At 49.2% G+C, this 26,465-nt stretch overlaps 1 protein-coding gene across 4 annotated transcripts in view; it reads left to right on the forward strand.

Annotated features, from left to right (window-relative positions):
- The window catches only part of daam2 (dishevelled associated activator of morphogenesis 2), a 370,882-nt gene that overhangs the window by 212,246 nt on the left and 132,171 nt on the right, over positions 1-26,465 (forward strand). For all 4 annotated transcript variants that reach the window (XM_038799044.1, XM_038799047.1, XM_038799048.1 and 1 more), the window contains exon 5: positions 4,677-4,771. In XM_038799044.1, coding sequence (XP_038654972.1) covers positions 4,677-4,771 — 95 coding nt within the window. The remainder of the gene's footprint in view (positions 1-4,676; positions 4,772-26,465) is intronic.

The following is a 26,465-nucleotide window of genomic DNA, read 5'->3' on the forward strand; positions in this document are numbered from 1 at the left end:
GGGATCGGATAATGCTGTGAAGTGGAACAAGCCTCAATTCCCTTCCTCCAGCCTTCTCACCACACCCTTTATAGAACAGTACAGCACAGAACAGGCCCTTCGGCCCTCGATGTTGTGCCGAGCAATGATCACCCTACTCAAACCCACGTATCCACCCTATACCCGTAACCCAACAACCCCCACACCCTTAACCTTACTTTTAAGGACACTACGGGCAATTTATCATGGCCAATCCACCTAACTCGCACATCTTTGGACTGTGGGAGGAAACCGGAGCACCCGGGGGAAACCCACGCACACATGGGGAGGACGTGCAGACTCCACACAGACAGTGACCCAGCCGGGAACCGAACCTGGGACCCTGGAGCTGTGAAGCATTTATGCTAACCACCATGCTACCGTGCTGCCCTAATCATCTCTCCCAACCTCTTCAGCTTCCCCGGGAAACCCATTCAATGTTGGGCCCCTGAATTTAGGCTCTGAATGTGGGTGCAAGACAGGCAATCGGGAGCTTTATAAGTCGCTCCAGAGTTAAATTGTGTTGAGGTTAAAAAAAAAAATCTCCCCCACTTGTACCCACTTCCATTCCAGACTTCCATTTTGACTCCCAGTCTAACTTTCTTTCAGAATGGGGCTCTCGAGTCTGTTTCGTCATTCAATTAGATCATGTCTGATTTGTCCCTGCACTGCATCAAACCCGCTTTGATTCCCTTAATACCCCTGTCCAAGAAAAATCCCTCAATCTCCGTTTTGAATTTTTCCATTGATCCGCCAGTCTCAACAACCTTTTGGGGAGAGAGTTCCTGATTTCCACTAGCCTTTGTACGATCAACTGTTTTCTGACGTCACACAATGGATGCTCTAATTTAGTTTCCCACCTTGTTTTTTGGACCCTCGCCCACCAGGGGAAACACCGGTAGCTTTCCTTTCCCTCTACCCTGTCAATTAAATAACAACCAGTAAATTTGGTGCAAGAGCAGAAAAACAGCGACACCAGCAAAGGCCTGCGAATGCTCGGTGTGAGAATGCTCTTTGTCAGAACCTCTCGAGCAAAGAGCTTGACATACCCCAGGCGTCGCGGCCGCAAACCGCTACGGTCCCAGGTGTGGGTGAGCGATGCATTCCGCCAGAAAACATTTATAAAGCAAAAAACTGGCTCAAAATTCCGACAGGAAAGAAGCCGTGTGTACCTGTTGTTAAACTCCTGACTGGTGACATCTCTCCGCGGAAAACCTGTGGAAGCCAACTACCCATTACTTACTGCACTCTCCCACAAAGTTATGGAAAGTAGTCTGCTGCTTTCCAACAACAAACTGCCTTGAGCACACACGGAGAGTTCAGTGAAGGCAATAAATATTCCTTTGCTCATTTCTATTTCCTATCTGCATCTATTTTAATCCTCTAAAAATCTTTGAGACATTGCAGCCGACAGCGCAACCTATGAAACAATCTGGAGGCCACTCCCAGGAACAACACTGCATTTATATAGCCCGCTTAGCACAGTGAAACATCCCAACACGTTTCGTTCAAGTGTCCACCAAACAAAATGTGATGGGTATTGAGATAGGAGACCGAAAGCTTGGTCAAGGAAGAGGGTTTTTAAAAAATATTTTTTATTCTCCTCCTTTTTCACATTTTCTTCCAAATTTACACCCACCAACAATAAACAATAATCAGCAACAAATATGTCAATCCCCATATCAATAACAACGATCCTATCCTCCCACCAAACCCCAAACATCAGCCCGTATGTTCACATTAAAAAATGACACAAAGGAATCAGGGATCACCCATAGTCGCCATTAACACACACACCCACCCGCCCCAACTAATGTTCGATGTTATCCAGTTCTTGAAAGTGCATAATGAATAATGCCCATGAATTGTGGAACCCCTCCATCCTTCCCCTCAGTTCAAACTTAACCTTCTCAAGAGTCAAGAATTCCAGCAGGTTCCCCCCTGCCACGCCAGGGCACAGGGTGGAGAGGCAGCTCTCCATCCCATCAGGATCCGCCTTCGGGGAATCAACAAGGCGAAGGCGACAACATCTGCCTTCGCACCCGTTTCCAACCCTGGCTGGTCCGGCACTCCGAATATGGCCCCCCAGGGGCCCGGGTCCAGGTTCACGTGCACCACTTTAGAAATGACCCTAAAAACCTCCTTCCAGTAATCCTCTAGATTTGGACAGGACCAAAACATATGAACATGATTAGCGCCCCCCCCCCAAAAACGTTCACACACATCTTCTGCTCCTTCAAAGAATTGGCTCATCCTCGCCCTCGTGAGGTGTGCTCCGTATACCACTTTCAGCTGTATCAGCCCCAACCTCGCGCACGAGGTGGAGGCATTCACTCTCACCTTTAATTTGTACCCCGAGAAAGACCCAAACACTCGAAGCAGCTCTATTATTCCCCCTATCCACACACTCGGTTCCGACACGTATAACAGCAAATCATCGGCATATAAGGACACCCTAAGCGCCACCCCTCCGCACTATTCCTTTCCATACCCCCAAACTTCTTAATGCAATGGCCAACTGCTCAATCGCAGGTGCAAACAGCAGGACATCCCTGCCTAATCCCACGGTGGAGAGAAAAGTATCTCGAGTTGATGTTGTTTGTGCGGACATTCACCCTCGGTTCCTTATGTAATAGCTTTCCCCAGTTCACAAATCTTGGTCCAATCCCAAACCGCTCCAGAACTGCCATCAAGTACCCCCATTCTACCCGGTCAAACGCCTACTCAGCGTCCAATGCCACAACCACCTCTGTTTCCTTCCCCTCTGCTGGTGCCATAATGACGTTCAATACCCTTCTAACGTTTGAAAAGAGCTGTATTATGGCCAATCCACCTAACCTGCACATCTTTGGATTGTGGGAGGAAACCAGAGCACCCGGAGGAAACCCACACTGACACGGGGAGAAAGTGAAAACTCCACACAGACAGTCACCCGAGGCCGGAATTGAACCCGGAGCCCTGGAGCTGGGAGGCAGCAATGCTTGCCACCGTGCCGCCCCATGTATATTAATGATTTAGATGAGGTAACTAAATCTCCAAATTTGCAGATGACACAAAACCGGGTGGGAAGGTGAGCTATGAGGAGGATGCAGAGATGTTTCAGTGTGATTTGGACAGGCTGAGTGAGTGGGAAAATTAATGGTTATTGACCGTGGTAGCAAAAACAGGGAGGCAGATTATTATCTGAATGGCTATAGTTCAGCAGAGGAGAATGTGCAACAAGGCCTGGGTGTCCTTGTACACTAGCTGCTGACAGTAAGCATGCAGGTGCAGCAGGCGATAAGGAAGGCAAATGGTATGTTGGCCATCCAAGTGAGAGGATTCGAGTACAGGAGTAGGGATGTCTTGCTGCAATTATACAGGGCATTGGTGAGGCCGCATCTGGAATGTTGTGTGCAGTTTTGGTCTCCTTGGCTGAGGAAGGATGTTCTTGCTATGGAGGGAGTGCTGTGAATATTTACCAGGCTGATTCCTGAGATGGCAGGACTGTCATGTGAGGAGAGACTAAGTCGGTTAGGATTACATTCATAGGGCAGCACGTTGGCCTAGTGGTTAGCACAGCTGCCTCACGGCGCTGAGGTCCCAGGTTCGATCCCGGCTCTGGGTCACTGTCCGTGTGGAGTTTTGCACATTCTCCCCGTGTCTGCGTGGGTTTCGCCCCCACAAGCCAAAAATGTGCAGAGTAGGTGGATTGACCACGCTAAATTGCCCCTTAATTGGAAAATATAATTGGGTAATCTAAATTTATAAAAAAAAAAGGATTACATTCATTGGAGTTTAGAAGAGTGAGAGGGGATCTCATAGAAACTTACAAAATTCTAACAGGATTAGACAGGGTAGATTCAAAAAGAATGTTCCGGATGTTGGGGAGTCCAGAACCAGGGGTCATAGTCTGAAGATAAGGGGTAAACCTTTAAGACTGAGGTGATGAGAAACGTCTATACCCAGATTGTGGTGAATCTGTGGAATTCACTCCCGCAAGTAATTGAGGTTAAAATGTTGTGCAATTTCAAGGAGGAATTAGATATCACTCTTGAGGTTAAAGGGATCAAGGGATATGTGGGGAAGGCGGGATCAGGGTATTGAACTCATGATCATACTGAATGGTGGAGCAGGCTCGAAGGGCCGAATGGCCACCTCCTGCTTCTATTTTCTATGTAAGGTTTAAAATCTTCTCTGAATCTCACTGTGCTCTCCCATTTCCCTACTCCTGCTACTTTCTCAGCTTTTAAATCCTCCTCTCAACCCTTCTGTCCTCTACCTGTGGCCTGCCCTACATTTCACCACTTGTAGTAGTGACGTCAGAACGCTTGAGTCTCAATCTCTGGAATTCCTTTCCCAAACCAATCCACCTTTCTACCTCTCCTTTAGAAATTTCCTGAAAATAGACCAACAGGTTAGTCTCATCCTGCTAACTTCTCTTACAACGCCCATCCATCAGGCAGCGGGATTTCTCCCGCGGTTCTCCCCTGCGCCAGGAATTGCTGCCACAGGATGCTCCTGCCGCCATTGAATTGGTGTCAGCGATACCGCAGTAACCGAGAGTGGGTCGTCATCACTTCGCCAAATTCTTTTTGTGGGGTGTGGTTTTGGAGGGAGGGATTCACATGTTGTACAATAAGGACGCAGGCCGATTTAACGTTTGGTCTCATTTACAGATGCAGACCGTTTTTGCCTTTGACGAAGAGGAAATGGAGATGAGAAACACGATCGTCGAGGGCCTTAAAACAGCTCTGAGGACACAACCAATGAGGTAAAGTTTCACCTGAGAGACAAATCTGTTTGTTTGTTCGATTCTTCCTGCTTATCGACTTTGCCGGTGCAATTGTTTCCCCATCCTCCTCATTCCCTTGGGCGGTCACCGTCCCCTCTCCACACCAGGAGCTGACTCGACTGGAGAATGCAAATAAACCAGGAGCTTGCATTTACATTGCACCTTTCACATCCGTAGGATGTTCCAAAGTTTCTTTCCCGCTAGTTAAATAGTTTTGAAGTTGTGATGAAAGAAACTGTGGTGGTATGATTTGCATAGCTGTCTGCCATTGGTGCAGAACACTGGCTTACTATTGGCCCTGGTTGGTCATGTGCCTCTCGACCGATTGGTTGAGACCAGTCATGTGACGGCTCTCCGATTGGTCGAGAGGCTGAGTTAACCACGCCTCCATACCGAGGTATAAATAGTCGGAACGCCCGGCGGTCGTCCATTTTATTGTAGTCAACCGCAGGGCTAAGTTCTAGCTCATTAAAGCCTAACTTTTGTATAGCAACTCGTCTCTCGTGCAATTGATGGCTCATCAGAAACAAAGCAGTCAATTTTAAAATATATAAATTTCCTGGGGATGTAGGTGTCACTGGAAAGGCCAGAATTTGATGCCCTTCCCCAATTGCCCTGGAGCTGGGAAGCTTCCCAGGCCATTCCGGAGGGCAGTTTTGAATTAACTAAGAATCGACCATAATTGCTGAGTAACAAGTCAGGCCAGGCCAGGTAACGTTGGCAGATTTCCTCCGCTACAAGACATTAGGATACCAGATGGTTCAAAAAAAAATAATTCATGGTGAGTCTCGCTTCCAAATTCGGAATTATTAATTGAATTGAAATTCCACCAGCTGCCGTGAGGGGATCTGAACCCATGTTCCTATTAACCTGGGCTGCTGGCCAGTGGTAGTACGTCTACACCCCCAGCTCCCCACAATGCCCAGAAGAGTCCAGTTCGGCAACATGATCAGATTGTCTGATTGAGTGATGTTGGTTGAGCGATAACTGTTGAGGGGGACGCCAGACAGAGCTCCTCTGCTCTCATTCGAACTCGTGCCAATAGACGGTTTGGGATGATTGGCGTACGACCTGCGGAGATCTGCAGTACAGAACCTTGTTGTGATTTGGAATGCACTGCCTGAAAGAGCGATGGAAACAGATTCAACAACAACGTAAATTCACATGGCGCCTTGAATGCAATACGATTTCTCAAGGCACTTCACGTTTAGCACAGTGGGCTAAATAGCTGGCTTGCAATACAGACCAATGCCAGCAGCGCGGTTCAATTCCCGCTCCAACCTCCCTGAACAGGCGTCGGAATGTGGCGACTAGGGGCTTTTCACAGTGACTTCATTGAAGCCTACTTGTGACAGTAAGCGATTATTATTATTATTATTATTATAATTATAAAACAAATGCTGATACAGTCACATAAGGAGGAGACTTGGGTCATATGACCTAAAGCTTGGTCAAAGAGGTACGTTTTAAGTGGCATCTTCAAGCAACGTAGTAGAGAGGCAGCAAGGTAATGGGGGGGGGGGCTGGAGATCCAGCATTTGGGTCTCAGCCAAGTGAAGGCACAAACTCCAATGGTGGAGCTATTAAAATCGAGCACAAGAAGCCACAAGCACAGGAAGCCAGAATTAGAAGAGCGGAGGTAACTTGGAGAACTGTTGCTCAATAATAACTTTCAAAAGGAAGTGGATAAATACTTGGATTTGCAAGGTTATTGGGAAAGAGTAGGGGTGCGGCATAACTTGGATAACTCTCTCAATAGAGTCAGTACAAGCACGGTGGATTGAAGGGCCTCTTACTGTGCTTTGGATCATTAGGTAGCGAATTTACTGATTTTGACCCAACGCCAATGACAGAGCCATGATATATGTCCAGGTCTTCAGGGAAAGACTGAGTGATGGTGTTCTAAGGTTGTTGATGTTTCGAAGTACACCAGAGCTGGAAGACTCTACTGGTAAAAGACCGTTAAGTTAAGAGAAGGAGCTGGGCTGGTTTTTCTTTATGCAGAACGCGACAACAGCCATGAATCATTGAGCTCCTTTAAGAAACAGCTTGAGTTCTGTGCCGGGTAGAATGTCGTTGCTCAGGACAGACCAAAAGGCCTCCTTCACTCCAGTTTGACCTGTGATATGTTGGTCTCTCAGCATTGATACTCTGGAATCCGCTGTGCGGCGGTAGTTGGGCCGAATCCAGAGCGCCGGGGAATCTATGACGCACTGGAAAAGGTTTCTCAGGTCAGGCTCCGTTGGAGATGACAAATTTGCCAACACGGTCACGCTGGCCCTCTCGTCGGTGGACTCAGCCATCTGTGTTGAGTCGGAGTGCACTGTACTATATGAGAACTTGGATGGATTCCACTAGCACCTGAGCTCCGCACCGGCAACGTGTCCTGTTCCCTCTGATGTTAAGTGAAAATGAAAGGCCGGAGGAGATTAGCTTTCAGCATTAACGCGCTTTGCTGTGTTCCAGGGAAAACCTCACACAGAAATGGAAACAACGTTTTAATACTCATCGCATTCCCACTGAACTTAATTGAAAATGAACAAACAAAACATTGCCGCTGCCAATTTAGACAGAAGTGAAGCCCAAACTCTGCCGTGGCTAATTACACGGGAGAGCCACGGTAACAGGATAACGTTGATTCCACATCATGTTGTTTTTAATTTTTAACATTTGAAATATCCCAGCAGCCATAGGTCCCGCAGGCAAAACACTTGTTCAGGCAGCAGAGAGAGAGCAGCGATTCAACTTGTTTATTGTCTCAGCAGCTTCAAAGAGACTAAGGCCACTGGCACACGAACATAGGAAGGAATGCAGGAACAAGAGTAATGCCATTCGGCCCCTTGAGCCTGTTCCTCCTCCTCAGTTACATCACGACTGATCTGTTTCTTAACTCCATCACCCCCGCTCAGCTTGATTCTGTAACCCTCAATACTCTTGGAAAAATATGTCTCAAGCCCAGTTTAGCAAATTTGGGTTGGCTCCCAGCCGTTTCTTGGGGTAGAGAGTTCCATTACCCTGTTTGTGAAGAAGCGCTCTCACACAGCGGGTGGGGTTTAATGTCGCCTCCCCAGTTGGGAACCCCGCCACTTTCGTGCCCCTGTCCGATTAAATCTTGGCCGAGACGTCTTGTGGATGCCCTTCCCACCCAGACACTAATTGAGGCGCCATGTTAGCACAGTGGTTAGCACTGTCGCTTCACAGCTTCAGGGTTCCGGGTTCAATTCCCGGTTTGGGTCACTACCTGTGCGGAGTCTGCACGTTTTCCCCGTGTCTATGTGGGTTTCCTCCGGGTGCTCCGGTTTCCTCCCACAGTCGTAAGACATGCTGTTCGGTGAATTGGACAGTCTGAATTCTCTCTCTGTGTACCCGAACAGGCGCCGGAGTGTGGAGACTAGGGGCTTTTCACAGTAACCTCATTGTAGTGTTAATGTAAACCTACTTGTGACAATAATAATGATTATTATTATTATTGAGTGGGAAATTGATACCCACTTCAGGGCCTCATTCTATCGTAGATGGGGATATCATGGGTTATGGGGAGAAGGCAGGAGAATGGGGCTGAGAAAAATATCAGCCATGATTGAATGGCAGAGCAGACTCGATGGGCTGAGTGGCCTAATTCTGCTTCTATGTCTTCTGGTCTTATGATATTTAACCTGTAGCAGATAAGGAGTCGCCAGACAGGGAGTCCATTAGGGGGGATTTCGGGGGCACTAGCTTGGTTAAAGACGCTCAATGCCTGACCAGGGAACTGGCATTGGGAATGGAGGGGGTGGGGGGGGGGGGGGGCACTGATGGCCACCCCTCTGCCTTTTTCCCTGACCCCCAATCCCCCGCGATGGTAACTCTGCAAACTCATTCTGCCTTCACTCACCTTTAGCCTGGGGTCCCTCATTGACCCTGGCCCTCTGGTGGGTACAGAAGGCTGGCAGCTGCCACCGCTTCCAATGCCACTCATGGCAATGAAGAGTTACCGGCCTGCAGCTCTTTGGGTGGGGGTCTTTAATCCCAGGGAAGGCCCCAGGCTGACCTGAGGCGAAAGTGGGGCTGCGACAGGTCCTCCAGCTGGTGGGCGAGACTCCATTTGCAAACATTAAATTCAACCTTTGACTGTTATGTTCCAAATTCATGAGTTATGTGACTCACCTGTCACAGGAAATAATCTCTCTCTATCTATCGACTCATTTGACCAACATAAGCACCCCAATTAAAGCACCCCTTTATTCTCTGTACTGGAGGGAGCACAACTCTAGTCTCCGCAGCCTGTCCTCATATTTAACCCTTTTAGCTCCAGCATCACCCAGTTTATAACTCGGGATGGCTTTCTCCTCTTCATGCCCCTGCCAAGAATAGGCTCTGATGTCCTGGATACTTGATAATGAGCTTAGCATTCTGCTAAAAATGATTAAAGTGAGGGCACCTTTCAAAAAATAGCTGCTGATGCCTGTTTATTGCTTCACCGTGTGTTAGGCGGCCAATATAAATAATGAACTGACTACTCTTTCCAAATATACCAGGTTCATACTTGTTGCCGGCATAGCTGGTGGAGTAAATGTGCTGTGCGTTCCTGCACTTTCTGCTGATGCCTGGTTATTTACTCGCTTTAGGGAGTGTTATACTTAAAGCTAGGTGCTAATCAGATCACTACCACCCTGGTTGCTATGTTGTGTGTACCTGGTGTTCAAATACTACTCTCCACCAGAAAATGGACATATTTCCAGTCAGTTACCATCAACTGGTGCATTCTCCACGGCAATGCTTCTATCAGTCAGACTCCACTTGCCAACAAATCAGCACAGTCTTAACATAGAACATAGAACAGTACAGCACAGAACAGGCCCTTCGGCCCTCGATGTTGTGCCGAGCAATGATCACCCTACTCAAACCCACGTAACCCGTATACCCGTAACCCAACAATCCCCCCATTAACCTTACACTACGGGCAATTTAGCATGGCCAATCCACCTAACCCGCACATCTTTGGACTGTGGGAGGAAACCGGAGCACCCGGAGGAAACCCACGCACACACGGGGAGGACGTGCAGACTCCACACAGACAGTGACCCAGCCGGGAATCGAACCTGGGACCCTGGAGCTGTGAAGCATTGATGCTAACCACCATGCTACCGTGAGGCCGCTACTTCTCAGGCAGTATAAAGTTGTTGGGCGGGATTCTCCGTTATAGAAGAAGAGTAAAAGAAGAAAGAACCTGTATTTATACAGCATCTTTCACAGCTTCAGGACGTCCCGATGTGGTTTACGTTCAATAAGCTACATTTGAAGTCTGGTCGTCTTGTAATGTAGATGAAATGTGGTCCCAAAATGTATTCTCTCAGGGCAGCATGGTAGCACAGCGGTTAGCATTGCTGCCTACGGTGCTGAGGACCTGGGTTTGAATCCCGGTCACTGTCCGCGTGGAGTTTGCACATTCTCCCTGTGTCTGCGTGGGTTTCACCCCCACAACCCAAAGATGTGCAGGGTAGGCAGATTGGTCACTCGGCAATTTAGCCTCTTAATTGGAAAAAAAATAATTGGGTACTCTAAATTTATTTTTTAAAAGTAAAAAAAAAGTATTCTCTCAGTTGGTTGAAGTTTAAATGACCAGGACACCAGGAACAACACCCCAAAATCTGCATGAAAATAGAATCACAGAATCATAGAAAAGTTACAGCACAGAAGGGGGGCATTCAGCCCATCTTGTCCATGCTAGCCCAAGGGCGCTCTTTTAAATCTTACTTTCCTGCATCCGGTCCAGAGCCTTGTAGCTTGCAGCACTTAAGGTGCATGTCCGGGTATTTTTTAAAAGAGTTTAGGGTCTCTGCCTCCACCGCTAACTCGGGAAGCGAAATCCAGACTCCCACTACCCTCTGAGTAAAAATGTTTTCTCCTCTGCTACTAATCTATAATACAATATAATATAGTACCATCAGATTTTGGTCAACAATCTAAAAGGGCAGGTGTACCCTCAGTTTGACATTGAATCATAGAATCCCTATAGTGCAGAAGGAGGCCATTCAGCCCATCAAGTCTGCACCAACCCTGCACCCTACCGAGGCCCGCTCTCCCGCCCCAATCCCGTAACCCCACCTAACCTTTGGACACTGAAGGGCAATCCACCTAACCTGTACAATAATAATAATCTTTATTGTCACAAGTAGGCTTACATTAACACTGCAATGAAGTTACTGCGAAAAGCCCTTAGTCGCCACATTCTGCCGCCTGTTCGGGTACACAGAGGGAGAATTCAGAATGTCCACTTCACCTAACCGCACGTCTTTCGGCACTTGTGGGAGGAAACCAGTGCAGACACGGAGAGAATGTGCAAACTCCACATAGATATCTGGAAACCAGTGGAGGACTTCCTTAGCACTTCACTGGAATGAGAGCCCAGTTTGTATGATGCAGTCTCCGGAGCAGGACTTGAACCCACTCATTCAGAGGCTAAGAGGGCAGCTGAGCCTCAATCCTGACCTATACTGACAGAAGGCAGGAAACGAGACAGCCACATCCTGCTGACCTGGCATGATAATCATGGCACTGATCCTTGAGTTTGACAATATCTAAAAGTTGATGTGGACAAATCTCCCAGTGCTCCATTTACTGACCCAGACACGGCGAAAAAACAAACCTGCCTTAATCTAGCACCTTTCCCATCCTCATGATACGAAGCATTTCACAGCCTCTTGATGACTTGCCTTGTGAACTGGACACATAAGTTAGGCAAAGGGCCAGCTTATCCCTCTGTAACAAATTTCCTCAAACAGCTGCTGATATTAATCCATGGCCAGTATAGGGCAGGATTGAGCAACTCTTGTCCAGGACATCGGAACTACCTCCCCTGTTCTCTGTCAAATATGCTCACCTGAGAGGGCAAAACTCAGTATAACGTCTAATCTGAAACAGCCAGACTGGTTTGGATTTGAAAGGGGACAGTGAACCTCAGCTCCCTGTGACTACAGAGTGTAAGATATAGGGAGCCAGTGTTCCTGCTCCTCCAAACCACTTTTCAGTGACCTGTGTGAGATTGCCCTGTGTTTGGTTATTGGGTAAAGACATTCTCAGGATATCAGCTGTGTCCCTTTCAACAGCCCAGATCCTCATGCTCAGTCAGTCGCCCGACGCACACCAACTAGTCTGAGACATGAAGATGAGGGCAGATACCTGTAGAACTGCACTCCGATGTGAGTCAGTGCAGGCGAGAGAGCAGGAAAAAGATAGACATCAACATGCCCAGCACCAGCTATTTCACCTTCTGATATCACAAAGTATTACAGCGCAGCAGGAGGCTGTTTGGCCCATTGTGACAATGCCAGCTCTTGGAATGTGCTAACCAATTAGTTGCACTCCAGTACTCCTTCCCCGTAGCCCTAGTCAAACATTTTCCCCTCCAAGTATGTATTCTATTCCCTTTCAAAAGTTACTGAATTAGTCACGGAAGTGGATTTTCCTTATTTACTCTGATCAAAAGCTTTCCCTGATTTTGAACCCCTGCGTTATCGCACCGTCTGCTCCAGGGGGAACAATCCCAGCTTTTCTAGTCCCTCAACATAGCTGATATCCCTCAGCCCGGGTATGAAATAAATCATTAGTTGATGGCAGTAAGATGACCCTTTGTTGAATATATGTGCTGCATCAGAGGTGCCAAGTTCAGACACCATCTGCACGTGTTGCTGCCATTAAACCCCTCTCAGCTTCTCTTGGCAACCTTCCCTTTTACAACAGCCTCCTGCCAGGATTGTTGGTGTAGTGCAGATGATAATCCGCTGCCCCTCCAGACTGGTGCTCTGTTACACACCCTACACAGAGCCGATTAGTGCTGCATTATTGACAGCGGACATGAGGAACTAGAGGGAGGCAGAGAGTTGACTGACCACCTGTGGTAATGTCTGATGGGAGTGTTGTCACTGCCACAGTGCTTTAATGAGGTGACAATCTCGATTCAAGATTTCATCGCATTCCTTTTTAAAGGCCTCCCAAATCCAAGCGTGCTCTTTTTCAATCTACAAATTGCAGCCCATTTCAGATACGGTAAAAATATGAGAGGGAACGGAATAAGGACCACAAACCAGATACATTTCTTTCATGGTTTGTAAAGTAATTTATTAGACTTCTCAATCTGTTCTTCAATGTGGCAAATGTTTTGAAATGATTTTTTATATATTATCTCCATCTATCTCTCTCCCTCTGCTGCCTTCCTGTGAAACACGTTATTGGCTAAGATTGAGTAATCTGTTCCCAGGCTGCTGCCGATACTGTTCATTCAGTGTTACATTAGTAGGTGCATGGGATCAACCTGTGCACTCCGGAATGACTCAATCTCCAAGAATAGTCGCCAACTTTCCCACCCAGCCCGCTCCCATCACCCACCCCCCTTCCATCACACCCACTCTCCCATCACCCACCCCCCCTCCCATTGCCCACCCCCTCCCATCACCCACCCCTCTCCCATCGCCTACTCCCTCCCATCGCCCACCCCCTCCCATCACCCACCCCTCTCCCATCGCCTACCCCTCTCCCATCGCCTACCCCTCTCCCATCGCCCACCCCCTCCCATCACCCACCCCCCCTCCCATTGCCCACCCCTCTCCCATCACCCACCCCTCTCCCATCACCCACCACTCTTCCATCGCCCACCACTCTTCCATCGCCTATCCCCTCCCATCACCCACTGCTCTTCTATCACACCCCCTCCCATCGCTCACCCGCCTCCCATCGCCTACCCCCTCCCATCGCCTACCCCCTCCCATCACCCACCCCCTCCCATCATCCACCCCCTCCCATTGCCTACTCCCTCCCATCGCCCACCCCCTCCCATCACCCACCCCTCTCCCATCGCCTACCCCTCTCCCATCACCCACCCCTCTCCCATCGCCTACCCCTCTCCCATCGCCTACCCCTCTCCCGTCACCCACCCCTCTCCCATCACCCACCCCCTCCCATCACCCACCACTCTTCCATCGCCCACCACTCTTCCATCGCCTATCCCCTCCCATCACCCACTGCTCTTCCATCACACCCCCTCCCATCGCTCACCCCGCCTCCCATCGCCTACCCCCTCCCATCGCCTACCCCCTCCCATCACCCACCCCCTCCCATTGCCTACCCCCTCCCATCGCCTACCCCCTCCCATCACCCATCCCCTCCCATCACCCACCCCTCTCCCATCGCCTACTCCCTTCCATCACCCACCCCTCTCCCATCGCCTACCCCTCTCCCATCACCCACCCCTCTCCCATCGCCTACCCCCTCCCATCACCCACCCCTCTCCCATCGCCCACCCCCTCCCGTCACCCACCCCCTCCCATCACCCACTCCCTCCCATCACCCACCCACCATCTCCTACCCTCCCATCACCCACTCCCCCTTCCATCACACTCACTCTCCCATCGCCCACCCCCCCTCCCATTGCCCACCCCCTCCCATCACCCACCCCCCTTCCAATGCCCACCCCCTCCCATCACCCACCCCTCTCCCATCGCCCACCCCCTCCCATCGCCCACCCCCTCCCATCGCCCACCCCCTCCCATCGCCCACCCCTCCCATCACCCACCCCTCTCCCATCGCCTACCCCTCTCCCATCACCCACCGCTCTTCCATCGCTCACCCCCTCCAATCGCCCACCCACCATCTCCCACCTTCCGATCGCCCACCCCCTCCCATCGCCCACCCCCTCCCATCACCCACCCCTCTCCCATCGCCTACCCCTCTCCCATCACCCACCGCTCTTCCATCGCTCACCCCCTCCAATCGCCCACCCACCATCTCCCACCCTCCGATCGCCCACCCCCCTCCCATCACCCACCCCCTTCCATCACCCACCCCCTCCAATCACCCACCCCCTTCTATCACCAACCCCCTCCTATTGCCCAACCCTCTCCCATCACCCACCCCCTCTCATTGCCACCCCACTTCCATCGCCCACCCTGCTCCCATCGCCCACCCCCTCCCATCGCCCGCCCCCCTCCCAACGCCCAGCCCTTTCCCATCGCCCACGCTGCACCCAATTCCCACCCCCCTCCCATTGCCCACCCTGCTCCCACAGGCATCTTCCTTTGTGCTAGGTATGTCTCCAACCAGTGGAGAGTTTGCCCAATTCCCATTGACTGTAATTTTATTCGGGCTCCTTGTTGCCATACTCGGCCAAAAGCCTTCATTGCTTTCATTGTCACTGGGTAGAGCACACCAGGTGGGAGAACCCTCACCATCTGAACTGTAGCGATTCAAGAAGGTTCAGCATCTTCTTCTCCCGGGCAGTTCGCGATGGGCAGTTCATTCCAACCTTGCCACCCACACCCTGAGGACAATTTTTCTTTGAAAGACGTATGTCCGTCAACAAAGACCAGGTTTGCTTCCATAAACTAGGCCTTCTCTTGTACCAGTAAAATCGTGAAATGTTCATTAAACTTGCACTCGGGCGGGAAGCAGGAATTTATTGATTGTGACCATAAAAATTGCTGTAATGGGATAAACGCTGCAGTGAGCAGAGAGCTGTGTGACAGATAGGGTTACTCAGTTTTTAGTATGCCAGGAGAACAAGGCTCACTCTCTGCCGAGTCAAGCCTTGCTGTTCTCTTGAGAATTAGAGAGAATGCACAAGACAGAAACAGGCCATTCAACCCAGCGAACCCTTGTTGGAGTCAATGCTTCGTGGAACCACATCCCTATCAGGGTTAGAATCTGTCGGAAAAGGAAAACTCAGATGGCAACTGTCAGGAAACGTATTCTCAAGTGGACCACCGTGCCTGGGCTAGGCCGGGCTTCCACCTGACAAGGGTCCCAGACCCCGCTGACCCTTTCGGCGCTGAGCCGAGTTCAGCAAACACAGAAGCATCTGGACAAGGCCCCATGCCTTCTGATTACAGAAAAGAATTAATGTGGAGCTCAAGGCACATTAATCGGAATAAAATTAGTTCAGCTACATGGCACTGTGGAATTCGAGGCCTGTGTCATTGGCATATCTATGAACCATAACTGTTTGGAAAATCTACAGCTCTGAGTACTACTGGGCCCTTTCCAACAATCAGGTAGCTCGCGATGATGTGTGCCCGTATAAACAGGGTGACATCCCTGCTGGAGGAGGGGGGTCATTGAATATTTTTAAGGTGGAGGTTGATAGATTCTTTGTGGGCGAGGGAATCAAAGGTAATCGAGCATATATGACAATGTGGAACTCGAAACAAATCAGCCATGATCCTATTGAATTATTATTATTTGTTCCAATTAAGGGACAATTTAGCGTGGCCAGTCCACCTGACCTGCACATCTTTCGGGTTGTGGGGGCGAAACCCACACAGACACGGGAAGAATGTGTAAACTCCTCACCGACCGTGAACTAGGGCCGGGATTCGAACCCGGGTCCTCAGCGCCGTAGTCCCAGTGCTATCCACTGCGCCACCGTGCTGCCCATGATCCTATTGAATGACGGAGCAGCCTCGAGGGGCTGACTGGCCTGCCTCGGCTCCTATTTCTAAACCGAAAAGAAAATCAACAACCCTTTCTATATCTCTCTCAATTTTATTTCCATTTCAGTCAATGGATAGTCGCTCGCTGACCATTTGTTTCTCAGGCCCTGTTATCTTATTGTATTTTTCACCCTCCAACTAGTCCTCTCCATTTCACGGAAGATCGGCTTCAATTGGTCCCACCTCTGTATTTTTTTTTCTTCCTCCCCCCCCCCCCACCGCCCCTCAAGAGACGGCAGTCGTTCCAAAAGGTCTTCCGTTCCGAAAGATTTATTTTCAAAATGCCCTGTAATTTACCGATAGGAATCTGTGCTTTTCCTTCTGAGTTCATTTTACCCTTTAGACGCTTACAAATCTCTCTTCTCCCTGCTGCCTTCACAACACAGGGCAGTTCGCAGAGAAAGTGGCCCTGATGCAAGCTGTGCTAAGTGCTTGAAAATCAAGCATTAAATCAAGTATAAAGCCGCACAGCTTTGCTTTGAGGCCTACTTGCATGATTAAGCTGATTTGCACTTAAGCCTCGCAGAAAGCTCCCTCGAAACCCTACCCGTCCATGCCTCTCCAGTGATTATTATTCTGTCCGTGAAGGTGACGTAGAAAAGGGCAACTTTAAATTATTGGGAACGGTCGCACTTTGGTATCATGAATGGATTAGTAATTCAGAGGCCTCAGAGACATGAGGTCAAATCCCATTGTAACAGCTGGGGGAGGGGGGGGGGGGGATTTAAATTCAGTTAATTAATAAATCTGGAATAAAAAAAAATAAATCTACCATCAGTAACGCTGACCATAAAACTACCGGATTATCGTAAAAAAAACCACCTGGATCACTGAGATCCCTTCACGGAAAGCAATCTACCGTCCTTACCCAGCCTGGAACCGCTACAAGCTAGAAAACTAAGAGAAGCAGATGCAAAGCACACCGCCACCTAAATGTTCCCCTCCCAACCGTGGAAATATACTGCCCCCGTTCCTTCGCCGTTGCCGGGTCAAAATGCTGGAACTCCCTCACTAACCGCACTGCAGGGGTACCTACACCTCACGGACTGCAGAATGCGGCTCACCATCACCTTCTCAAGGGCAATTAGGGACGGGCAACGATGGCTGCCTTAGCCAGCGATGCTGGCATCCCGTGTTTGAATATAAAAAGGAATTCATGACTATTTATTTTATTTTTGGTTGTGTAGCTGAACGGGAGATTATTGGCCAGGATACTGGGCAAAGTGCCGTCTCTGCTTCCAACAGCGCCTCAGGACTTCACTTATCAAAAATTACCGATACCACAAGCGATGTTTTATTGTGTGTTTCTGGCTCACGGCTGGCTCTTTAAATTCAGCCACAATAAATAGGGTCGGTACTGCACCAATATTAATAGTCTGGAGTATCCATCCCTGAGACAAGGGGCAGGGAAATCAGACAGGGAAATCAGACAGGGAAATCAGACAGGGAAATCAGACAGGGAAGAGGGACATTTGAGGTGAAGAGGGAAATCAGAGGGGGGGGGGGGGAATGATAAATCTGAGGGGGGAGGGACATCTGAGGGGGGGAGGGAAATCTGAGTGGGGAGGGACGTCTGCGAGAGAAGAGGGCGGGAAACCTGAGGGGAGGAATATCGGGGGGTAGGGCGGAATATCTGAAAGGGGAGGGAAGTCAGAAGCGGGATGGGGAGGGAAATCTGTGAGGGGAAGAAAATCTGAGAGGGAAGGGAAATTTGGGAGGGGAGGGAAATCTGAGAGGGAACTCTGAGAGCGCGGATGAAAACTGGGAGGAGGGAATACAAAGGGGGGGAGGGAAAACTGAGAGAGCACAGGAAAATTGGAAAGGGGGAGGGAAATCTTGAGAGCAGAGGGACAACAGAGAGGTGGGGGGGGGGGGGGGGGGGGACCAAAGAGGTTCTTTAGTCTTCTTTATAATTTATATAGTCTTCTTTATAATTTGTTTTATTCCTTACTGGTGCCCACGTGGTTCATTCCCTCTTCATTGTGTGGGATTTCCTAAGGTCATTGGGGGAACTACCAAGGATGCATATTTTTTTATAAACTTAGAGTACCCAATTCTTTTTTTCCAATTAAGGGGCAATTTAGTTTGGCCAATTCACCTGCCCTGCACATCTTTGGGTTGTGGGGGCAAAACCCACGCAGACACAGGGAGAATGTGCAAACTCCACACGGACAGTGACCCGGGGCTGGGATCGGCCAGGGAAGCTCACTGTGGGCACGGAAGGTGGTGTGCACCAACCCGTATAGTGCCATTTTCTACTCCTCCGCCACTTGCTAAAATAAAACAAAATCAGAATCAGAATCTATCTGATGCTGAGGAAGCAGCTCTGTTCGTGTTTTATTCTTGGTATCTGGGCTGTTGTCGTCCACTGATTCTGCCTGTTTAAGTGAATGCACATTTATGTCAAGCAGACTGTGGGCCATTAAGGGAGAATGCCAGAGCAGAAAGATTCTGTTGGCAGTGGAGATCAATCATGACAAGTACCGATTTCCCAACAGCCACCAGCTTTGCTTCCTTTTCTTCCCAAACATCCTGAGGAATTTTGGCTATTTCAACCATGTCCAAAGCAAACCATATTTGCAAGTGTGGACTTACAGTTGAAAAGGTCAACACCTCACAAGGTTGAAGAGGGTCTCTCTTGATTCCAGATCTGGTGCTTTCTGAATTGATCCTTGGGGAAATGCATACCAAACAAAGGCCAGTCGCTGGCATGAACATTGTGTAACGTAACAGCGCCATCGGCCCATCCCGCTGATGTTTAAGAATGAATGTTATCAGCGAGGTCTCTGCAAGATCATGTATGTCATTGAATAATGTGCTGCCCAGCTCTAGCAAAGCGGGAATCAGTGACGTGCACGATTCAGTGACATGCATGATTCAGTGGCGAGCGTCCATTTATGAGATGCCACTATGGTCCACTGTCGCTCCTTGAACGAGCCAGAAGTGAAGAAGGTCAAGGCCACAGTGAGTTTGATGGCTATTGGTGGGGCTTGGCGGCCAGTGCTGCGAGGTGTGTGGCCTTCAATGTCAAAGACACAGATCTGCCTGGCGAGATGCAGACTCCTATGGCACTGGGCTTTTGTATATAGCTCATGGGATTGGTGCATTGAGGGTTTGGCCCCCATTGCTTTCTTTTCCCTCTTTCCTCTCAAACCCTCTTGATGCCCTGGTGGTTCCTCTTCTTTCCCCGCCTGTTTCCCCCTCATTGTCATGGGTCCCAGAATCTGACCGTTGTGCTGCCATTGCTAGTTGGTTGCCATATTGTTCCTGCCAGTATTTTAGTTTGCTATTCCGCCCTTTCAATTGGGGGAGGGGGTTGCAGAATCTTAAGAGTATTCACTCTCTCTGCCCCCTTCGGAGGTTCCCAGTCCTCCCTTGGTGAACTCACCTTCTCGTGCAGCTCAGTTGATGTTCTGGGGCAGTCACTAGCTTCCCGCTGTGTATCTGCCTATCTCCAATTGGTCGGTTTCTGAAGGTGTGGGTAAGCGGCCGACTACTTTGAAAATTGGGACTTCCAACATGGACATGCTCTGAAAAAGATTTTTCAGCTATTTAAATTGGCCTTAGTGGGGTTGAGGGTGAGATTCCTCTTCCGCCCTCCCCCTCCCACCCTCCTTCTTCCCCGTCTTCGGGCCCAGGGGCCCCGGAAAAATCATCCTGTTGTCTCCAGCAGCTTTATTTAAGGTGGGATAAATGTTAAATCTTGGGCCTTCCCTCACTTCCTTCACCCCGCTGTTGGTTTTCGCTCTGGAATTCTCACTGTACCTTTAACCCCACCTTTAAGCTGCTCCTCAAACTCCAGCTCTTTAACAAAGCTTTTAGTCACCCAATGTAATACATTCCACGTGATTCGGCGTCCAATTGTGTCTGATTACACTCCTGGCTTGTTTTATTTGTTTAAAGGTGATGTGTAAATGTCTGTTACTGTTACCTCAGCTCTAAGTTGGAACGGGCTACCCTCACCCACCCCATAAACTCTGCTCTCTTTACCTCATCTGGAGATTGTCCAGCACCCAGCGACTTGATGTTCACTGCCCACGCCACTTCTGATCCACAATCTTAGAACTGTGGGGAACTGAGCAGACATGACCTTCCCCTCAACTCTTTCATGTGAAAAAACAGTGTGGTAAACACCACTGATCATACACCACGTGTATTACGGTACTGCCATTGTACTCCAGTCATTACAGTAAATTCCGGCCTGCTGGCTCCACCCAGCAGGCTCTGTATAAAAGTATACGCTCTCCTGCGCTGCCCCCATTCTTGGTTCCAGCTGCATAAGCTTAACATCTAGCTCAGTAAAGAGACAATAGTTCACCATTCGTCTCGTAGTCATTGATGGTCAATCAATTTATTGTGCTAGATGTTAAGCCTCTTGATAGTACATAAAACAGTTAGCCTGAACTCAGTGTGACTCCAATATCTATGGCCTCTTGAACGTTTTTTAAAAATTCATATGATTGGGACGCTTGATGTGCAGGTTAACGATTTGCTCATTGGCCTCAGTTGGCACAGTGCAAATGGTTGTGATGCTTTTGGTAATGGATCTCTCGAGGCAGAAGTTCAGTCTAATCTGACTTGGGGTGGCCACATCCACAATCTGAGCTGCTTGGTGATGTTCCGCTTGTGGAGCAAATGGCCACACCTTCCATGACCCGTTCTCTCCACACCCCAATAATTTTCACTCTTGGGTTGGGTGACAGGGTTTTAATTCTACAAACCCGACTTGCAAGAAGGTGCCCTGGATGGTCAGAGATTTGTTCAGGCTCTGGGGATAGTGGGGGAAGGGTTGGGAAGAACAGGCGGGTGTTACCAGCGCTCAGGGCCAATGCTCACGGATACAGGTCGGAGACAGTACAGGGCCTGCCGGGTACAGAGTGGCTGGGCAAAAGGCCGGCTTCAGTGAACCAGCTCCAAAGGAAACCAATAAAACAAAAAACATCACTCAAGCCTCATTCCCTCAACCCCCCTCACAGTCCCCATGCCCCTTCCATGCCAACCCATACCACCTCATGTCCCCCATTTACCCCTATGGCCCCTCATACCCCCTGTATCAACCTTTGCCTCTCCACCCACTCCTTTATTTCATCCTACAAACTCATGCCAACCCATATCCCCCCACCCACTACACTTTGCTCTTACACCCTCCATGCCAACTCACCCTGGTATCCATCATGGTCAGACCTCAAGATCCATGCTCAGAGGAAATAAAGTAAGTTCTAAGTTTCTATTGATTAATTCACTATTTATAAAACGTGCTCATTGATTAAAACATCCTCCTTCACTACATTTGGATTCATTGAATACTTAATCCCTTAAAACAACAAGCATTTGTATTCACAACCTTTATAACCTTTTAAGGTTACACTGTGAACTGACAGTTCCCTTGACAGCGTGACAACTTTCTTGACCGTTCCATTGACAATTTCTTGACTGCTTCATACTTCCAGTGTGTTGACAATTCCAATAAGTTTATCCACTTCTTGGGCGGAATTTTCCGATCCATACCAGGCTGTGATACAACCAGAAAGAATGCTTTCTATGGTGCATCTGTAGACGTTGGTGAGTGTCGTAGGTGACATGTCAGATTTCCTTAGTCTTCTGAGAAAGTAGAGTCGTTGGTGGGGTTTTAGTGTCGGCCTGGGGTGGACCAGGACAGGTTGTTGGTGATCTGGACATCTAAAAACCTGAAGCTCTCGACCCTTTCTACTTCGTTCCCATTGATGTCGACAGGGACATGTTCTCCACTACGCTTCCTGAAGTCGATGACAATCTCCTTCGTTTTGTTGGCATTGAGGGAGAGATTATTATTGTCGCACCAGTTCACCAGATTCTCATTTCTGTACTCTGTCTCGTCATTGTTTGAAATCCGACATCAGCAAATTTGAAAATCCAGTTGGAGGGGAATTTGGCCACACAGTCATAGGTGTACAAAGAATATAGTAGGGGGCTGAGGACACAGCCTTGTGGGGCACTGGTGTTAAGGATGATTGTGGAGGAGGTGTTGTTGCCTATCTTTACTGATTGTGGCCTGTGGGTTAGAAAGTTCAGGATCCAGTCGCAGAGGGAGGAGCCGAGGCCAAGGCCACGGAGTTTGGAGATGAGTTTCGTAGGAATGATGGAGTTGAAGGCTGAGCTGTAGTCGATAAATAGGAGTCTGACATAGGTGTCTTTGTTATCTAGATGTTCCAGGGTATAGTGCAGGGCCATGGAGATGGTGTCTGCTGTGGACCTGTTGCAGTGGTAGGCGAACTGTAGTTGATCAAGGCAATCCGGAAGGCTGGAGTTGATTTGCCACGACTAATCTTTCGAAGCACTTCATAATGATGGATGTCAGAGCCACTGGACGATAGTCATTAAGGCACGATGCTTGGCCTTTTTTTGGTACAGGGATGATGGTCGTCTTCTTGAAGCAGATAGGGACCTCAGATTGTTGCAAAGAGAGTTTGAAGATATCCGCGAATACCCCCGCCAGCTGATCCGTGCAAGATCTGAGTGCTCGTCCGGGTACCCCATCCGGGCCAGTGGCTTTCCGTAGGTTGACCTTCGAGAAGGCTGCTCTGATGTCCGCAGTGGTGATCTCAGATACAAGTTCATCCGTGGCTTCTGGGGTGGAGGGCTCGCCATCGCTGACCTCTTGCTCAAAGCGGGCATAGAATGCGTTGAGCTCATCAGGGAGGGGTGCATTGGAGCCGGTAATTTTACATGCCTTCATCTTGTAGCCCGTTATGTCTTTCAGACCTTGCCATAGTCGGCGGGGGTCCGTGTGGCTAGCCTGGGACTCGAGCTTGCTCCGGTACTGTCTTTTGGCATCTTTGATGGATCTCCTTAGATCATATCTGGCTTTCATGTATAGGTCAGGGTCGCCTGACTTGAATGCCTCAGACCTAGACTTCAGCAAACAGTGGATATCCCTGTTCATTCAGGGTTTCCGGTTGGGAAACACGCGGATTTGTTTCTTTGGCACACAGTCTTCTACACACTTACTAATGAAGTCAGTTACTGTAGTGGCGTACCCGTTCAGGCTGGTCGCAGAGTTTTGCAGAGATAGCGCCTTGCTCCGGCGCCATCTTGGAAAAGAAAAGGACATTGCGTCCAGTCTATTGCGGTTGATCTTTTAGGAGGTTTTCCTGAATGCTTGTGGATCTGGCTTCAAAGGACACTAGTGTTTATTCAACAGCCCTCCCAATGAACCTGGAGGATGTGGTGGAAGCACTTTTAAAATTAATTCACTGGATGTGGGTGTCGCTGGCTCGACCAGCACTCGTTAGATATCCCTCAGTTCGCTTGAGAAAGTGGTGGTGAGCTGCCTTCTTGAGCTGTTGCAGTCCCTGAGGAGTAGGCACACCCACAGTGCTGGCCAAGAGGGAGATCCAGGATTTGACCCAGCGACGGTGAAGAAACAGAGATATATTTCCAAGTCAGGATGGCTGGTGGTTTGGAGGGGAACCTCTAGGTGGTGGTGTTTCTTGTGCCTGCTGCCCTTGTAGTCCGAGATGGTAGGGTATGTAGGTGTTTTCTGAGAAGTCTCTGTGAGTTGCTGCAGTGCATCTTGTAGATGGTACGCACGGCTGGCACTGTGCATCGGTGGTGGAGGGAATGAATATTCGTGATGCCAATCTAGAGGGCTGCTTTGTTCTGGATGGTGTTGAGCTCCTTGAGTGTTGTTGGAGCTACACTCATCCAGGCAAAGGGAGAGTATTCCTGACTTCATTGAATCATAGAATTTACAGTGCAGAAGGAGGCCATTCGGCCCATCGAGTCTGCGCCGGCCCTTGGAAACAGCAACCCATTTAAGCCCACACTTTCACCCTATCCCCATAACTCAGTAACCCCACCTAGCCATTTAGGACACTAAGGGCAATTTAGCACGGTCAATCCACCTGACCTGCACATCTTTGGACTGTGGGAGGAAACCGGAGCACCCGGAGGAAACCCACGCAGACGGGCCGAGCATGCAGACTCCGCACAGACAGTGTCCCAATCCGGGAATCGAACCTGGGTCCCTGGAGCTGTGAAGCAACTGTGCTAACCACTTTGCTTCCGTGCTGCCCACCTGACTTGTGCCTTGTAGATGGTGGACAGGCTTTGGGAGGGTCAGGAAGTGAGGTTCATGATGAGGATTCCTAGCCTCTGTCCTGCTCTTGTAGCCACAGTATTTATATGGCTGGTCCAGTTCAGTTTCTGGTCAGTGCTAACCCCCAGGATGTTGTTAGGGGATTCAGCAATGGTAATGCCATTGAATGCCAAGGGACGATGATTAGATCCTCTCTTGTAGGAGATGGTCATTGCCTGGCACTTGTGTGGTGCAAATGTACCTTGCCACTTGTCAGACCAAGCCTGGATATTGTCCAAGTTTGCTGCATTTGGATATGGACTGCTTCATTATCTTCGCAGTTGCGAATGGTGCTCACCATAGTGCAATTATCTGCAAACATCCCGTGGGGCAGCATGGTAGCACGTGGATAGCACTGTGGCTTCACAGTGCCAGGGTCCCAGGTTCGATTCCCTGCTTGGGTCACTGTCTATGTGGAGTCTGCACGTTCTCCCCGTGTCTGCATGGGTTTCCTCCGGGTGCTCTGGTTTCCTCCCACAGTCCAACGACGTGCAGGATAAATAAATTACCCTGAGTGTCCAAAAAGGTTAGGAGGGGTTATTGGGTTATGGGGATAGGGTGGAAGTGAGGGCTTAAGTGGGTCGGTGCAGACTCGATGGGCCGACTGGCCTCCTTCTGCACTGTATATTCTATGTTCTATGTTCTGAACTTATCTTGGAAAGGAAGTCATTGATGAAGCAGCTGAAGATGGCTGGTCCAAGGTCACTATCCCGAGGAACTCCTGCCGTGATGTCCTGGAGCCGAGACGATTAACCTCCAACCACCACAACCATCTTCCATTGTGCCAGGCATGGCTCCAATCAGCGGCGAATTACCCCCAATTCCCATTAACTTCACTTTTGCTCGGGCTCCTTGACGTCATGAAGATCAAAGAACAAAGAAAAATTACAGCACAGGAACTGGCCCTTCGGCCCTCAAAGCCTGCGCCGACCAGATCCTCTGTCTAAAACTGTCACCTATTTTCTAAGGATCTGTATCCCTCTGCTCCCTGCCCATTCATGTATCTGTCTAGATACATCTTAAATGATGTTATCGTGCCCGCCTCTACCACCTCCGCCGGCAATGCGTTCCAGGCACCCACCACCATCTGCGTAAAGAACTTTCTATGCATAGCTCCCTTAAACTTTTCCCCTCTCACCTTGAACTCGTGACCCCTAGTAATTGAGTCCCCCACTCTGGGAAAAAGGCTTCTTGCTCTCCACCCTGTCTATACCTCTCATGATTTTGTAGACCTCAATGAGGTCCCCCCTCAACCTCCGTCTTTCTAACGAAAATAATCCTAATCTACTCAACCTTTCTTCATAGCTAACACCCTCCATACCAGGCAACAACCTGGTGAACCTCCTCTGCACCTTCTCCAAAGCATCCACATCATTTTGGTAATGTGGCGACCAGAACTGCACGCAGTATTCCAAATGTGGCTGAACCAAAGTCTTCTACAACTGTAACATGACCTGCCAACTCTTGTACTCAATATCCCTTCCGATGAAAGAAAGCATGGCGTATGCCTTCTTGACCACTCTATCGACCTACGTTGCCACCTTCAGGGTACAATGGACCTGAACACCCAGATCAATTTTCCCCAGGGCTTTTTCATTTACCGTATAGTTCGCTCTTGAATTGGATCTTCCAAAATGCATCACCTCGCATTTGCCCTGATTGAACTACATCTGCCATTTCTCCGCCCAACTCTCCATCTATGCCTTGACGTCAAAGGCAGTCACCCTCCCTTGCCTCTGGAGTTCAGCTCTTTTATCCATATTTAGACCAAGGTCGAAATGAGGACAGGAGCTGAGTGAGTTCAGGACCTGGCAGAATATAAACTGACCGTCTGCGAGCAGGTTATTGCAGCATATGTGCCGCTGTATATTGTTGTCTTAAGACTTCCTATGCATCCCAAGAACTTTTCACTCCCCTGTATAGCCTGCATGTACAGCCATCTCCCACCCACTTTCCCCCTGATGGGATTAATCGAGCTGTTATTTGCTACCACTGCTGCTAATGTTTTTTTGCACCTCCAGGCAATCTCTCTGTAGCCACTTGTCAAACACTTGTATGTCTGCTGTGGCTGTCCTTTCCATTGATGTAATATCAG

This window comes from Scyliorhinus canicula, chromosome 6 (genome assembly GCF_902713615.1).
Source record: "Scyliorhinus canicula chromosome 6, sScyCan1.1, whole genome shotgun sequence".
In the NCBI taxonomy this organism is placed as follows: domain Eukaryota; kingdom Metazoa; phylum Chordata; class Chondrichthyes; order Carcharhiniformes; family Scyliorhinidae; genus Scyliorhinus; species Scyliorhinus canicula.